General features: G+C 41.8%; 1 protein-coding gene across 2 annotated transcripts in view; it reads left to right on the forward strand.

The window, feature by feature from the left end:
• Nucleotides 1-668: 668 nt before the first annotated feature.
• Nucleotides 669-16,392, forward strand: part of PRKX (protein kinase cAMP-dependent X-linked catalytic subunit) — a 107,885-nt gene continuing 92,161 nt past the window's right edge. Inside the window, exon 1 of one of the 2 annotated variants that reach the window (XM_050964297.1) lies at nucleotides 669-1,020. In XM_050964297.1, the coding sequence (XP_050820254.1) occupies nucleotides 840-1,020 (181 nt within the window). In that variant the 5' untranslated portion in view covers nucleotides 669-839. Of the gene's footprint in view, nucleotides 1,021-7,536; nucleotides 7,580-16,392 lie in introns of those variants that run through there. The other variant, XM_050964314.1, reaches the window with a different exon arrangement.

Here is a 16,392-nt window from a genome sequence, read left to right on the forward strand (position 1 = left end):
ACACTTGCGAAGCACAGAAAGTGGGGAATAGCTGTGCCTAGCAGGACTGATTGCTGTCCCCGTGTGACAGGATCAGAAGTTTTCTCTTACCAGACACTTCTCTGGCCGGGGGGAGCGCGCGGCGGTGAGAAGCCAACTCGCAGCCTGGGCGCCGCAAGGGAAGCCCCCCCGAACCTGCCCAGTCCTGTCTGGTTTACCAGGTGGCGGGGGCGGTGAGAGACTGAGCGGCAGCCTCAGGTGTCCGCGGAGGTGGGGCTGCCCGGCTAGGAGGAAGAGCCGCAGTTTGAAACGTGTGCGCGGGGCGGGCATCTGGATTATGAAGGCACCAGCCAGTTACTGCCCCCACCCCATGGTGGGGGAAGCGCAGCGAGGACGCCTTGTCCCGCCAGGTGGGGCGAGGCGGGGGGGGCTGGCTCTGCACAGGGCGGCGGGGATGAGCAGACACCCCGCTCCACGCTGTGGTGCCGCGGGCACCTCCCTCCCTCGCCGGGACTGTCTGTGCCGCAGCGGCAGGAAACCCAACCTCGCCCCGCCTCCTCCCGCCCTCGTGCGGCTCAGCGCTAGCCTCGCCCGCCCGGGCTGCCCATTGTCTGCGCGGCGGCTCCGGGAGGCGGGAGAGGCGGCCCGGGCAGCCAGGCAGGGCGCGCAGCGGGGGCGGCTGCCGCTGCTGCTGGTGCTTCGGGGTAGGAAGGCGGCGGCGGGGGCGCGATGCTGGGCAGCCCGGCAGCCGCTGAGAGACTGAACCAGGAACTGGCCCGGCGGGGCAGCCGCCCCTGCTGCTGCTGAAGGGGGAGCGGCCGCGCCGGCTCCGGAGACGCGAACTTCGCGCCCCCGACCCCATGGAGACGCTCAGCGCCGTGAAGGCCAAAGTGGGGGCGAAAAGCGCCGGCGGCTGCGAGGCGGCGGGGACGGGCGAGTCCCAGCCCGCCCCTTCCTCCAGCCCCGCGGGCTCCGGCTCCCCGGCGCCGCCCGAGCCCCACGCCTGCAAGCTGGAGGATTTGGAGACCCTGGCGACTGTGGGTGAGTGGGGGGGACTTGGGACGCAGCCACTGCGCCCTCGGGGCGAACAAAGGAGCCGCGTCCCTCTGCCCCGTCCTCTGCCCAGGTACCCGCCAGCCAGCCGGGGCTGGGGGCGCTGGGCTCCGGGCACCAGTTCTTGGCTCCGCAGCCGGCAGTGGCACCGCTTTGCCCCTTCTCAAAGCCGAAGCTCTATCCCTCTTCTTTGTTGTGCCTTGTGCCTTCCCCTCCGCCTAGTCCCCAAGGGGCATCTTCCATGCCCGGCGCCAGCCGTGCCCTGGTCCTCTCCCGTGGCTTTCTGAAGACTTCAGTGCCTGCTGGGTAGTTCCTGAGCGCCTGGAGGTGCAGTGTCTGAGCTAGCAGAGTTAAGCTCTGTAAATGTCAGTGTAATGGCTGGCAGGTGCCACCCACTGAAAAACCTACTGACACTGTGGGGAATTGCGATATTTTATGTGCCTATAACTTTTATTTTGTTCGGCATCTATGTTAAGCATAAAGCTAAGCCTTTTCTCTTCTTGATAGACAAGACCACAAACTGTTCATCTCAGAACAATATATTGCTCTGAACTTCAGCCACCTTTGAAAGCTGTTTTCACTAGACCCAGTTTTTGAATGAAAGCTATAGTTCGCATAAATTGGTGCATTACTGTGGACCTTCTTTTTTCAGTTTCTCCTACCCTAAACACTGCAGAATTCCTACTCCACTGCATGCTCTCCAGCTGAGCTCTGTAGGCATCACTGTAGTGTGGATACTATGTTCAGACTGTCTGAAAAGGGCTTTGAGCAGGGTTTAAAAACAGAAGAGAGCTGAGCTGGATGTTGCTGGCTGCATAGTCATGTGTGAGTCACAACTGAACCAGTTAATAACATGATTTTGGGTCTGTGTGTGGGGATGGGGCAATCAGTGTTTAATGGCATTGAACTGTACATTCTTTTTGTAATACTGTTTTATATGGTTTAGCTTTAACCCATTCACCACAATCATGTTAAAATACACATTTAGAGTTTTAAATGCAGTTTGTGGGCCACTGAGGAGGGCAGGTTCACTGACACCCAGTTAAATATATTTCACAATCGAAATCCGCACTGCCTTCTTGGTAACTAATGCAAAAAAGCTTTGCGTTGATTGGAATAGTGGAAGAAGGTAAAGTAGCATCTTCTGATTTCTAGCACACCTTATCTAGATCTCCATTTTTTTATGAGAACACCATTCCAGTGTGTGTTAAATAGTAGCATTTATTTCAACATTTGACACCCTGTATACAACTACAGTAACTTGAATGGTATCTGCATTTAGTCTAAAATCAGTAGATGCTATGTACTTCAACAGTGTGTGCATGTGTGAATCTGTATGTTCTTGTACTAGGTTCAAATGGTGTATGCAACCATACCAAACCTTTATTTATACTTGCCAACACAATGCCAAAAAGATTAATATCTTGGATGGACTTGCTCTCTAGCAAATGCTGCAAACCCCCTAAGCTAGATAGAGAGAAATTTTATTCAGCCACATCTCGCTTAATATTTAAAACGATTCTTAATATTGTAGTTTAAACATGGTTCTTTAAAAATGGTTGTTGAATGGCTTAAGACTTTTATAGTTATGAACCATGTTAGCCAATCTTAAAATATATTGCTTTCTTTGTTATTATTTAAAAGTTGAAGTGTGAACAAGTCTTAATAGCGATTTGCATAAAACACTGATGCACTGCCTTGGAAGTGATTAATCTCATTTGTGACATCACAACTAGTTCCTGTAGAAACAGTTGTCCTCACAGAAGATTATGCCCCCAAGTGGGGCACAAACTGCATGAAAAGACTGATTCTTAAGACGCACAGATATAATTGTCATGCAAATGTCCCTAGAAATAACAAGGAAAGCAAAAAATGACACAAGAATTATTTCTAAACGTCTTTTCAGAGCTTAACACTTAAGAAAATGGAAACTCGGGATTCTGTAAAGAATGCTGATGGAACAGAGGTGTGAAGAGGGGGGGTTGCCTTAACATTTCTACTTTCTATCTGATAGTGGAAGGCACAGTGCTCAGGAAGGGTGGGAAGAAGAATGCAGGAGCGGCAACCTATGTTTAGCGGTGCACTGACAATGCACTTCTGTCTTTTTCCTGTTACCCTGCTTTTGCTGTTGCTTGGGTATTCATAGCCAGTTGGCCAACTCTTATCTGTGGCCAGAACTATGCTATAAACTTACATCAGTGTAACTATGTTGCTCAGAAGTGTGAAGAATCCACACTCCTGAGTGACAGTTATATTGACTTAACCCCCAGTGTAGACTGTCCTATGTTGATGGGAGGACTTCTGCGGTCAGTGTAGCTGCACTACTTCTCATGGAGGTGGATTGACTACACTGATGGAAGAAACTCTCCTGTTGGTAAAGTAGCATCTTCACTGAAGTGCTGCAGCAGAAACTAGAAAACTTGAGAGAGAGGAGAGAAGAGTGTACAAATCTGTTGGTGTAAAGACCCCTAGGAAGTTAAACATGGAAGTTTGAGGTGGCTTAACTTAAATTAGTTTTAAAACTGATTTTGTTAAACCAGTGCAGAAGATCATGGGTGTTGAGTTTAAACGTGTTCCTTACCTTGCTAAAGCAGTATAATCCAAATTTGTATTGTTTTGAGGATCCAAACAGTCTTTTACTCTGCTTTAAATAGATAGATTTTAAGTCGCACCTCTTCACTCCAAGCATTATCAGCATGAAATTAACAATACTATGGTTAGTTTCACTGCTGCAATTTAGAACCTCAGTAAAATTGTCAAGAATGGTCAGTTTCAGTCTGCTGATATTGAAAGCTATGCCTGGTATCAGAGGTGAACATGGGAATCATCTGTGTGGGAGGAGAGCCAGGATGTTGCAGTCCAGGAAGTTCTGATTTTTGGCAGGGTTTGTGTATGGGAAAGGAAGAAAGAGGAAGAGACAACAGCATCTGGGGTCCTTTGGACTGTCTTACTACAGTAATGGGGGCCATTTCGGTAGCTATTTGAGCACCTCACCATCTTTAATGCATTTATCCCCTGTGAGGTGAAGTAATTATCCCTATTTGTAGATGGGAAGCTAAACAGAGTGACTTTCCTAGAGTCGCATAGAAAGTACGTGACAGAACAAGGACCTGAACCCCAGTTTTCCAAGTCCTAGGCTCATGACCTAATTGCTGGACCATCCTTCCTCATCGTTTTCTAACACTAATGAATCATTGTTTGATACAAAAGATGGAGGAATTATTTAAGTTTAGTACTAATGTAGGCACGAGAACGAATGGGTACAAACTGGATATAAGGAAGTTTAGACTTGAAATTAGACGAAGGTTTCTAACCATTAGGGGAGTGAAGTTCTGGAACAGCCTTCTGAGGGAAGTAGTGGGGGCAAAAGACTTTTCTGGCTTTAAGACTAAGCTTGATAAGTATATGGAGGGGATGTTATGATAGGATAGTTTAATTTGGGCAATTGATCTTGGATTATCACCAGATAAGTCTGCTCAATGGTCTGCGGGGAGATGTTGGATGGGATGGGAACTGAGTTACTGCAGAGAATTCCTTCTTGGGTGCTGGCTGGTGAGTCTTGCCCACATGCTCAGGGTTTAGCTGATAGCCATATTTGGGGTCGGGAAGGAATTTTCCTCCAGGGCGGATTGGCAGGGGCCCTGAAGGTTTTTTGCCTTCCCCTGCAGCGTGGGGCATGGGTCGCTTGCTGGTGGATTCTCTGCAGCTTGAGGTCTTCAAACCAATTTTGAGGATTTCAATAACTCAGTCCTGGGTTAGGGGTTGTTATAAAAGTGGATGGGTAGGGTTCTGTGGCCTGCCTTGTGCAGGAGGTCAGACTAGATGATCATATTGGTCCCTTCTGACCTATGAGTCTATGAGCCCTGAAGGAGAATCTGGAGAAAATAATCTGAAGGAGTTGTAGCATCTTCTCCTTTTCCCAACTGCTTGAGTTGCTTGGGGATTTTTATCTAGATCCTCTGCAGTGGGGCTGTCTATTTTTTTCTGTATTATTTCTATAGTACACCTCTCTCCCAATATAACGCTGTCCTCGGGAGCCAAAACATCTTACCGTGTTATAAGTGAAACTGTGTTATATCGAACTTGCTTTGATCTGCCAGAGCGCGCAGCCCCTCCCCCCCAATCACTGCTTTACTGTTTTATATCTGAATTCATGTTATATTGGGTCATGTTATATCAGGGTAGAGGTGTATATGTCAGTTTTTTCTAAGCTTTAACAAAGGGATGAAAAACGTAGACAAGGAGGTAGAATAAGACAACAGAATGAAGGGAAAGGGGAGATTGCTTCATTCCTGGAGGGGTGTGGGGGGAAAGGAAATACTTTACTTTCTTTGTTCCCCTTCTCTTTCTTCTCTCCTCCTTCTCTCACACATTCACACCTGTCCTTGAACAATCTGCTATGACCCAGCTACAGTTTGAGTGAAAATGAAGAGGTGTGTGTCAGTTTCTCTGTGGCTCCTGCAATACTTTACTGTGGGATTGTTCCACAGGTAACTGAAGAAGCACCACTGGTAGATTATGAAGAGAGGGAAATCAGACCCTACAGGGCCAGAAGAAGGGCCTCTTCCTTGAGGGTCCTTGTTCTTAATGGGTTGGTAAGTGAATAATGAAACGGAGAAATGAACAACCCTTCTTTCCTCAAAAGGAAAAGCGTATCCAAAAGGAAAGATTCTTTTTCCAAACTGGGAGTATGCGATGACTGAAGCATGCACAGACTGGGGGGGTTGAGGATACAGACAGAGTAGGAAAAATGTTTGTGGTAAAGAGAGATTTGTAAAATCTGAGAAATTGGTAAAGAAAAGAAATGTCTGGGTTCAGTACAGTGTTACCCTGTTACCCCCTAATATTAAATTTCCTTGGACTACTAATCATATTAAAGTAGTTAGTTGGTATGAGGCAAGCTCAGACTCCCTCCCTCTTCATGCTTTGGACTTGACTGTATTTGAAAATGTGTGTGGGTAGGGAAGTTCCCTTGATATAAAACAAAATGAAATTAATCCCCATAGCAGTTATTCTTCAAAATTTATGCTAGAGTGGATCATTGCACGGTTAATCCAGTCTCCATGTCCTGAAATTGGAGAAAATGTAGGTGGAATATTGGAGAAGACTTCCTCACAGTGAGATCTAGGGAATAGTCACCCAAGGAAAAGCACTGAAGAATAAACTGAGGAATAGGGCTGTCAAGTGGTTAAAAAAATTAATCGCGATTAATCATACTGTTAAACAATGCCATTTATTGTAAGTATTTTTGGGTGTTTTCTACATTTTCAAATGTATTGATTTCAGTCGCAATAACATGTGCTGGGTCATCGTCCATGACTGCTATAACATGAAATATATGGCAGAATATGGGTAAAACTGAGCGGGGACATACTATTGTCCCCCAAGAAATTCAGTCACAAATTTAATTAACACATTTATTTTTTTTTAGCAAGCATCGTCAGCATGGAAGCATGTCCTCTGGAATAGTGGCCAAAGCATGAAGGGGCATATGAATCTTCAGCACATCTGCGATGCCAGCTAAAACAGTGCCATTCACATGCCTGTTCTCACTTTCTGGTGACATTGTAAATTACAAGAGGGCAGTATTATCTCCTGCGAATGTAAATAGACTTGTTCAGCCAGTCGCTCAGACAAAAAAGAAGTAGGACATAGCCTACGTCCACACTACAGCTTTAAATCGATATTAGTAAAATCGATTTTATAAAACAGGTTTTATAAAATCGATTTTACGCGTCCACACTAGGGCACATTACTTCGGTGGTGTGCGTCCATGGTCCCAGGGTACCATCGATTTCCGGAGCGGTGCACTCTGGGTAGCTCAGTAAAAGAATAGGACCAATAACTTCGATATCCGTCCACACTAACCCTAAATCGATTTAGTAATATTGATTTTAGGGTTACTCCTTTCGTTTAGCTAGAGTACAGAAATCGATTTTAAGACCCCTTAAAATCGATTTTAAGTGCCTTGTAGTGTGGACGGTTACAGCGTTAAAACGATTTAACGCTGTTTAAATCGATTTAACGTTGTAGTGTGGACCTGGCCTTTGTGGACTTGTAGGCTCTGAAGTTTTACATTGTTTAGTTTTTAGTGCTGCTATGTAACAAAAAAAATTACATTTGTAAGTTGCACTTTCATGACAGATTGCACTACAGTACTTGTATGAGGTGAATTGAAAAATACTGTTTTTACAGCGCATATATTTATAATAAAAATAGTAAATGCTTTGATTTCAGTTACAACGCAGAATACAATATATATTAAAATGTAGAAAAACATCCAAAAATATTTAATATATTTCAATTGGTATTCTATTATTTAACAGTGCGATTAAAACTATGATTAATCAGCAGCCCTACCAGGGAATAATCCTGCATTGCCAGGGAAACGGATATAGTTTAATATCTTTTTAATCTGATTTCTGCAGTTAGGCCTGTGCTATGGTTTTCAACAAAGCTACCTAAAAGTGTCAATGATGATGTGAATGCTTGAATAATCTCAGATCCAGCTCATACCAGTGCTGCAGACAGATGAAGCCTATAAAAGGTAGGATAATTCCTTCTCTTTACAAATAAAATATAAACAAGTATAACAGGGAGGTGTATTCTTACAGGATTTCTCCACCAGAAAGCGATAAGTCACAACTAGAAATTGGGAAGATGGAAAGTTTATATTTAACCTGAGCAGATAGAGAGATGGCGTTCAGTTGGAACAGAGAACTTTGTAAATGGCCGGCTCCAGGCACTAGCTGAGCAAGCTCGTGCTTGGGGTGGCAGATTCCAAGGGGCAGCATTTTTTTTCTCTTTGCTGCTCTGGCTGCCCTGTAGGGGGCAGCAGCATGGAGGAGGGGTGCGCCCTGCTAGGAATGGTGCCAGGTCTGTAGCAAGCACGGCACGTTTTGTTTTTTTTTTTTTTCCTTTGCTGCTCCGGCCGGCCCGCAGGTTTGTGGTCCCCACCCCGCCCCTCGCTGCTCTGGCCGGTCCGCAGGTTTTGGTTTTTTTTGCTTGGGGCGGCAAAAAAGCCAGAGCCGGCCCTGTTTGTAAATACAGTAATTGAGCACCAAGGAAGTTGTTGACTCAAACCTATTGATTTCTAGCAAGTCTGGGGAGACAGAGAGCCGCATCCAACCTACCCTTCTGCTGCCCCAGAGCCTCTCAATCAGTCTTCCTTTCAGAGCAATAAGAAGTGAGAACAAGTAGATTCTCGTTCAAGGCTGGTTGTGAAATACAGCATGTCTGCAGTGGAAGAGGGATGGACAGTGCAATTTATGTATGTGTTTCATTAGCTGCTGGGAGTGGTAAGCCAGGAAAAGCAACCAAGAATTGTCTTTCATTAAATGAAAGACAAGAAATTTGTGTTCCTGCTGTAACGGGTTGTCTATGCTAGAAAGTAGCACAGCATTCACTGTACAGATATAACTAAAGCTATTCTACCCCTTATTGTGGATGCAGTTAAACCGGTGTAAATGTGTTTATACGAGGGGAATAGTTCTTCTAGTATAACTGTGTTCACATTAGAGCTTTTATTAGTGTAACTGTTTTGGTTTAAAAAAAAATCATATCCCTAATCAAAATAGATATATGGGTAAAAAAACAAAGCCCACTATGAATTGTAGACTTGACCTAAGGTGGTATTACACTCTTCTTCAAAAACAAGGAAAATTCTGTAAATAAAACTCTGCTTAGTAAGGTGCATTTCACATGTGCTTTTCAAATGGGAGGGATGTGAGGGAGTTCCTTTTTTAGTAACAAGATTGAAATAAATTTCAGTGTTCCTGAGGGGAAAAGTAGTATCTTTCAAGTGAATTGAAAGATTGATGCCTTTGAACTTTGAGCATTAAAGTATTTTAACTAGCTAGTGCTTCTATCTGTGCTCTCATACTGTAGGAGTTGCTTAGGTTGATTTGGAAAAAAATCATTATCTCAACTGATCCTTGTTGCATACTAAGAGCACATCAGAAATCATTGTGCCAGTTCCAGCACAGTCCCTTTTGTAGCTTTGAGAACTTTGAGGGAGATTTCAAAGTGCTGAGGGAGCTCATCCAAAGCATTAGAGGTGCATTTGAGGTGTATTCCTTGTGTGGCTAAATCTGGAGGTTCATATTATGAACAGAATTGTTTGTTTGATAGCTTAGTGCAATGGGATAGTTACTATTTTCTCGTAATCTTTTAAAGAGGAGTGATGGCAGTAGAGAAGGAGTGGCCTTATTCTTAAGGAATGGAAATGAGAATGAGTTTTCTTAGGGCCTGTCTACAATACTACTTAAGTCAATGTAATTTGCATTGCTCAGGGATGTGAAAAAATACCCCCCAAATGACACAAGTTACATCGACTTAAAGCAGTATCTACACCATACTATGTCAGCAGGAGACGCTCTCCCACTGACATAGCTTCTACCTCTCGTTGCGGTGGAGTAATTACGTTGACGGGAGAGCGCTCTCCCATTATAGCATGTCTTCACTGTTTATGTTGAAGCATGGTAGTGAAGACAAGCCCTGTGTTACCTTTGGTAAGTCACTTAGGCCCAGATTTTTAAAAGGTATTTAGGCACCTAAATCCCATTAATTTCAGTGAAAGTTAGGCACCTAGGAACTTACTAAATCCTCTGTTATGGCCTGACTTTTCAAAGCACTGAACACCTGAAGCTCCCATTGACTTCATATGGCGCTTCGGGTGTATAGTACCTCTGCAAATCAGATCTATAATCTTTCTTTATTATAATAAATGAGAGTAAGAACACTGATGTAATCTCTCTAGGGAGTTCAGAATAAGCTAGTTTTTAAAATATATAGAGTCAGATGGAAGGCATTACATTTTATAAATGCAAAGTGTGCATGGAGCACACAAGGGAGAAAGGTTGGGTGGATCTTAAACTGAAATATAGGAGGGAGCAAAGGCGACATGAGTCACTGGGGAGCAGAAAGAACATAAATAGAAGACTAGAAGATGGAACAATGATATGGAAGAGCAAGGAAGTGGATGTGATTATGAAAGTTGGTAGGAGAAGAAAGGTGATGCTGTCTTTCAGAGAAAGAAGACAATAGTGGGAATAAGCATGGGAATGTTATAGAGATGGGTGAAAGGTGAGCTGTGCATACGTAACTAGAAGAAAGGAATAAATAGGAAAATATGCACACAACTCATAGGACAGTGAATTTTATTAAACCTTTTTCTCCTTTATCGCATTTACTGTACCTGGAAACTTCCTGCATGTATGTTTGTCTTTTTTTTTAAAAAGTAGTTAAAGTGGTGAGTTTTTGTGTACAGATGCTCCCCGACTTATGCAAGGCGTTCCAGAATGGAATGCTTGTGTAAGTCAAGTTTTGCGTAAGTCAAGGATATATACCGACACTTACCACCCCCCTCCCCTCCAAAAAAAGAAAACCCAGGGAGCATAACCCGGAGAGCGTCTCTGCTTATTTTATGTCAAGGTTGTTGTTACTCTCTTTCTATAGATAAATAATGGTGGGGAGGGAGGAAAGAGGAGATTGTCTAGGCAAACCTCTGACTGATAAAGGGAGTCCAATTCCTTAGAGCTTATAAGGAAATATGCCAATTTATATATTTAAATAGGATCCATGCATAGCTGTCACTATTTTGAGCAGCTGGGCTCCCCTCTTCTATCAGTAGAGACTGTTGCTGATCCAGATCGCCATCTCCCACCTCCCCCCACCCGGTGATGAGGGATGGGGAGGAGACAAAATAATTGAACACTTTTTCCAAAATCTTGAGGTCAGTCTGTGATTGGTATAATATTACAACTGGGTAAAATGAGTGGTGAAAATATTCATATTCCCACTCTAAAATGCTATGGTCAGTTCTGAAGGAGAGGAGATTGTGGGGTTTTTGTTTTTGTGTGAAAGGTGAAGGCAGCTGTGTGTGTGTATGAAATGAATGTATTTTTGTGCTACCTTTATGTAATTCAGGAGATCAAAAATTCATGTACTGCATCTGACATTCTATAAATAGATTCTTTGAACATGAAGAAAACACCTTACTTTTTCACTCTAGAGAGCTCTCTGAAAGCTTTCTGAAAGAGCAACAACAATAATTTCACAGTTGTAAAACAATTTGCGATTGGTATAGCTATAACTAAAATTGTGACCTTCAGATTATGTAAAATCTGAATTTTGTGGTTAGAGTTTTCGGGCAAGGAGAGGGCATATGGTTACTTCTCCCTAAATGCTTGGAAAGTCTGCTTCACTGCAATGCTGAAAGCAACTTGGCAGCAGGGGAAATGGGGTTAGAGACAAATGTGGCAATATATTAGCAGTACTTGCCGAGAGTCTCTCCTGTTCTATTGTCCCATTGCACAACAGAGCCAGTAATGCAGGCTACTGCAAAATTTAAAAAAGGGAAAAAAAAATCCAATTGTATGTCCTGCATGGAAGAGTTTACATGACTGACAGTTTAGCCCTTATACTTAGGATTGGTGGAACCTGATTTTTATTTTTCATAACTCCAACAAATATTTATTTTTAAGCTTTTTTATTTAAGTTTTCACAGTTCCATGAACTTGTGGAAAGGGGCTAGATGATAATTTAATGACTATAGACAATGAGATTTAATCAATTTTATTAGATAACCTATAACATCTCTTGCAAACACAGAAAACATACATGATCTAAAACTATACCAACAGCCACATAATATATTAAAATGTCTCTCTTCTAAGCCATAATCTAAAAGGGCAAAAATTACCATCAATTTATTTACTACCAGGCATTGAGAAAATACTAAAAAAATCTTTTGAGCTGATAGATTCTTTTTATACAAAAAAGATAAAATCAGCCACGCTCTCGGAAATTGGAAAATCGAATAATTCAAAAGATGAGAAATCTTCCTGTGCTCCAGATTCACATGGGCAAAAATGAAGATCTGAAGGATCTAACTTTTGAGGACTGCAGTTACCATGGTTTGGAATCTTAATTGAGTATATGCCTTTGATAATTCATTCAAATACAGTTAAAAAACATAGGGTGTCTTGAAATGTAGAAAACCAAAAGGCAAACTTGGAATCATGAATCATAGCCACATCTTCTTGCTGGGTAATATCTGTGGTTCTGTTTGAGTAACTGATTGAGTTAACTAAACAATATTGACAATAAGTCAATAATAGAAAAACCCAACCTAAATAAAATCAATTGGAGGGTCTTATACCATGGAAAAAAGGAGTATTCAGGCCAAAATTAAAAAAAAAAAAAAAAAAAAAGGCAATTCAAGATCTTCTACTTGCAGGGGGGAAAAAACCCACCTTGGTATGTAAAAATGAGGCAAGTACAGAATCTGGGAGAATTGTCTCCTCAAAATTATTTTGAACTCTCTCTGTGGCTGACATTTGGTCTCTAAACTAAACTTTGACCCCCTAAAGCATCTGTGATATTATTGTAGCATTAAAAACTTAGTGCTGCAGCAGCTATGTTCCCACCATATAAGAGGATAAAACAGGGCACTCCCTGAGCAGAGCTAAGGGCCTTTTGTTTTAAATCTTTATGATAAGGGGATCAGTGGCCCACATGGTGAAACTTCATCCCTAAATGCATAAAAGCAGAGACTTCTACAAGGTGGCCTCCTGTCTTTCCCTCAATTTGCAGAGGGTTTGTCCCAAAATCGTAATTGACAGCCTGGTCTTGAGAATTATAGCATGAAGAAAAATCACAGCCTTCAGAGCTTTCTTGGAGTTTGCAATAAAACAACCATATTACTGGCATATAACAGGATACGTCTACCCTTAATTTGTGGCAGAGAGGCATTACTGTCTTTTAAAAGGTACACCATGTCATTAATAAAATTTAATTAAAAAGAGGCACTAGAAGTCATCCCTGACATATTCCCTTAGAAGTAGGGAAAATAGTACAGTCTGGGTTGATTTTTAGTTTTTGCCCTAGAGGTATTGCCTTGGTGTAAAACCTCCAAAATATACAGAAATCTTAGATCGATACCCAAGTCGTCTTAATTTTACCCACAGTTTTTCTGTTAAAGTCAAATGCCATCTTAAGATCTATGAAAGCCACATACAATCTAGTACCCTTAACTGCAGTATATTTATAAATCATATCGGATAAAATAAGCAATTGTCAGGTGTGGCTCTACTAGCCGTAAAGCCACTTTGCTCTTTGTGTCATAAATTAGCCTTTCAAGTCCATATTTCAAATTTAGATATTAAAAATCCAGAATACATTTTCCCTGCCACATTTAACTGATTGATAGGTCTATATGAATCAGGACTTTTTTGGTCCCCTTTAAAACAAACAAAAAAAAAACTGTGATATTGCACTTCCAGGATGACTAATGACAGTAAATAATTTAGCCACGGCTGGAGACACTAGTCAAGATTCTTCTGAAAAAACATCAGTGGGGAGAAAAATCTTTCCCTGGAACTTTTTTCTATCATTGGGCTAAAATAAATTACTAGAGTTCACTGTCTGTTTCTGAAGGCCAGAGTGGTAAATTAAAGAGAGAATTCCTCAGTGCACCAACTATGGTTGAAGTAGATTAAAAAGCCATTTCGGGGTAGTCATTAAAGACCTCGCCAAAATGTGTTATCCAGACTTCTTCCTTAATATGAGGTTCCTCAACTGGAACATCTCTACTAAAACCACATTCAGATTGAAAAGGTTAAAGCTTTATAAACCATTAAAACACAAATTGTCAACATCCTATATAGAAATATATAAAAGTAAATATCCTTACATCAACTCATCATACTTGGTTTTACTAGTCATGTGCTAGTTCAAGTCTAATTGAAAAGTCTAAATTACTGGATTTTTGCCTATAAGGTTTCTATGACTAGTAGCTTTAAGTGAGACTCCTTCCCCACCTCCCCGCCCCAACACTCCCCCCCTGCCAAAACACATTTATGCGTATGTGCACACTCATCCACCTCAGGCCTTTTATTACAGTTATTGGAATGCCTAGTTATTTGATAGTCAGCAGATGATTCTAGATTTCAGAAGATCTCCAAATTTGAACATATGTCTTTAAGGTACAAAATGCTGAGCTGTCCAATTTGGTTTTCACAGAGGCATATGCAATGTTTGCTTTCAACTTTTCAACAGACAGTGATTTTTCTGCAGACATTGAAGTTGCTGGCATTCTGAGTGCAGGTGATGCACTGGACATGACACGCAGTGGCTAGGTTTCCCTTATCTAATGTTCAAGTCATCACATGACACTTTGCACACCATATGCAAGTCAAAATCATGCTTGAACTCGTCTGCCTAGCAAGGGAAACACACAGAATATTTTTGTAGTTGCTAAAATTGTGTGACATCTGGGCCTTGACAAATGAATCAAACTGAAATCCTGATCCATAGAGTCAGAGTACCTTGTGGGATATGGTTGCCTTCAGTTGGCTTAGAAATTCTGGTGTGAAAGCACACACTGCAGATGAAAGGGATCACTTTTGGAGCATATTTACTTGCCTTCTATTTCTTAAAGGCATTATCTACATCAGCCGCAGCTTGTAAATAGTGGTTAAACTGCAGATCATTGTGATGCATTGGAGTGCATTTGTTTCCATTTGCAAAGGAACCCCATGGATTTCCCCTCAAAATACAAAAAGAAAAGGTAACTTGCAATACAGTTCTCACAAGTTTCCATCATCCTCAACAATCCAGCATAGTTTCATTGCCTTCTTTGAGTTGACTGTATCCTCGTCTTTAATGAGAATGTGTCACTCTATCCCTGTGTGCGTGAATGAATTGTGTTGCCTTGAGCCAGAAAAACCAGAGCAATTGTACAATGGGGGGTGGGTGGGGACACATCCAGTGAGCTCATGTTATTGCTTGACAGACTTTAAAAAATGCTCACCTTTGCCTGTTGGTATGTTTAAATATTGCTGGAAAATGTATTTTAAATTCATTGATGTCGTGGAACTCATCAGTTCTGATTGCCTTATCAAAGCCTACGTTGGAGAAGATGAGCAATACATGGAATGTGCAGCAGATGTGGATACATTTCTTTCACTAAGCATTGCATTTGCATTGTGGAGCATTGTTGATTGACAGTTTTCCTGTGTGTGGCTGTACTCTCCAAAATGTCTTAAATCCAAATTGAAATGTCTCCTGCACTGTGCTGAGGAACAACAGAGGATTTAAATGGTATTTAAATGGTATTTATTGATTTATATTTGTCACTGAGAACACTGCAAGGATGTTAATTGCTGGGTGTCCAGCAAGCTCTGGAGTTGCATCAGTTAGTAAAGAGAATTTCCCACCACTCAAAAGATCCCTAGTTGCAGCTTGGTGAGTGAAAACTTCAGGGAGGTGTATTTTTCCAGTGGATGATGATCTGGAAGCATAGTTAATAAAAAGCTCAAACCATGGACTGAATTCACTCAAATTGCCTCAAAGCACAACATGAGTACCAGATTGCATGAAAATCTGTAGCTTCTTGGTTCGTTTGTCTATTTCTTCCCTAACAAGTTTCTTAAAGCCTCGTTTATTTTTTCTTGACATTTATTAATATCATGAACCTTACTATTCACATGTTCAGCAGTATAATTTGCCTGTTACGAGAGATCTGTTTTGCAGTACAAAATGTCCTTCTGTCCCTTTCCAGGCTTTGTCACTGTTTTGAATTTGAGGTCAGTGTATTTGTTGCAATATTCCCTTAGGGATTTTCTTCTGCAACCTGTAATAGAAATAAAACAACAAAGTTAGCCTCTGTTATTGTACATGTGCAGCAGAGCTGCAGACCGCAAATATAATTGCATTTATGCTGTTCCTCAACTTTGACCCCCACACACCTGTAACGAACATTAACACCAGAGCCAGCAGTTTTAGAAGAGTGTAGATACATGCTTTATGTAGCCTCCATTAACGCATATAAAACATGTTGTAAGGTGGGAATCTAAGACTCGGCAATATTTTTCTTTCTTTGCCTATCTGTAAAAGTTTTATCGATGGAAATATTTTGTCAGTCTGTGTGCATATGGAGAAATCAACGTTTACAAATAAAAATCAAATCCTTCCAAACCTACTTGCAGTCAGTGAATTCTGACCCTTTTTGACAGCTTTCATGTTGTACTATCAGCTGCTGTGACTTTATTATGCTATCCTATTAAGGAGCTCTCCATTCTTCTGCCTTCTTTTTCTTTACCCATGTCTCCATGCAGAGTAGTTGATGACTGCTCTGTGGATTGGTTTGGAAACAAGTGCTAATGAAACAAGACAGCTGTCACCTGCTCCAATGGAGTCTGTCTGTCTTCTATGGAACACTTGACCTCAACTAATTTGTGACGAATGTCTTTTTAAATATGAAACTCACTGTTAATTCATAAGGCATTACTGTCATGAAACTGGATTGGCTGATAGGTATATCTACCATAATAGATAAGTAGAGGGTTAAGGTCAAGG

This window comes from Gopherus flavomarginatus, chromosome 1, assembly GCF_025201925.1.
Source record: "Gopherus flavomarginatus isolate rGopFla2 chromosome 1, rGopFla2.mat.asm, whole genome shotgun sequence".
Taxonomy (NCBI): Eukaryota; Metazoa; Chordata; order Testudines; family Testudinidae; genus Gopherus; species Gopherus flavomarginatus.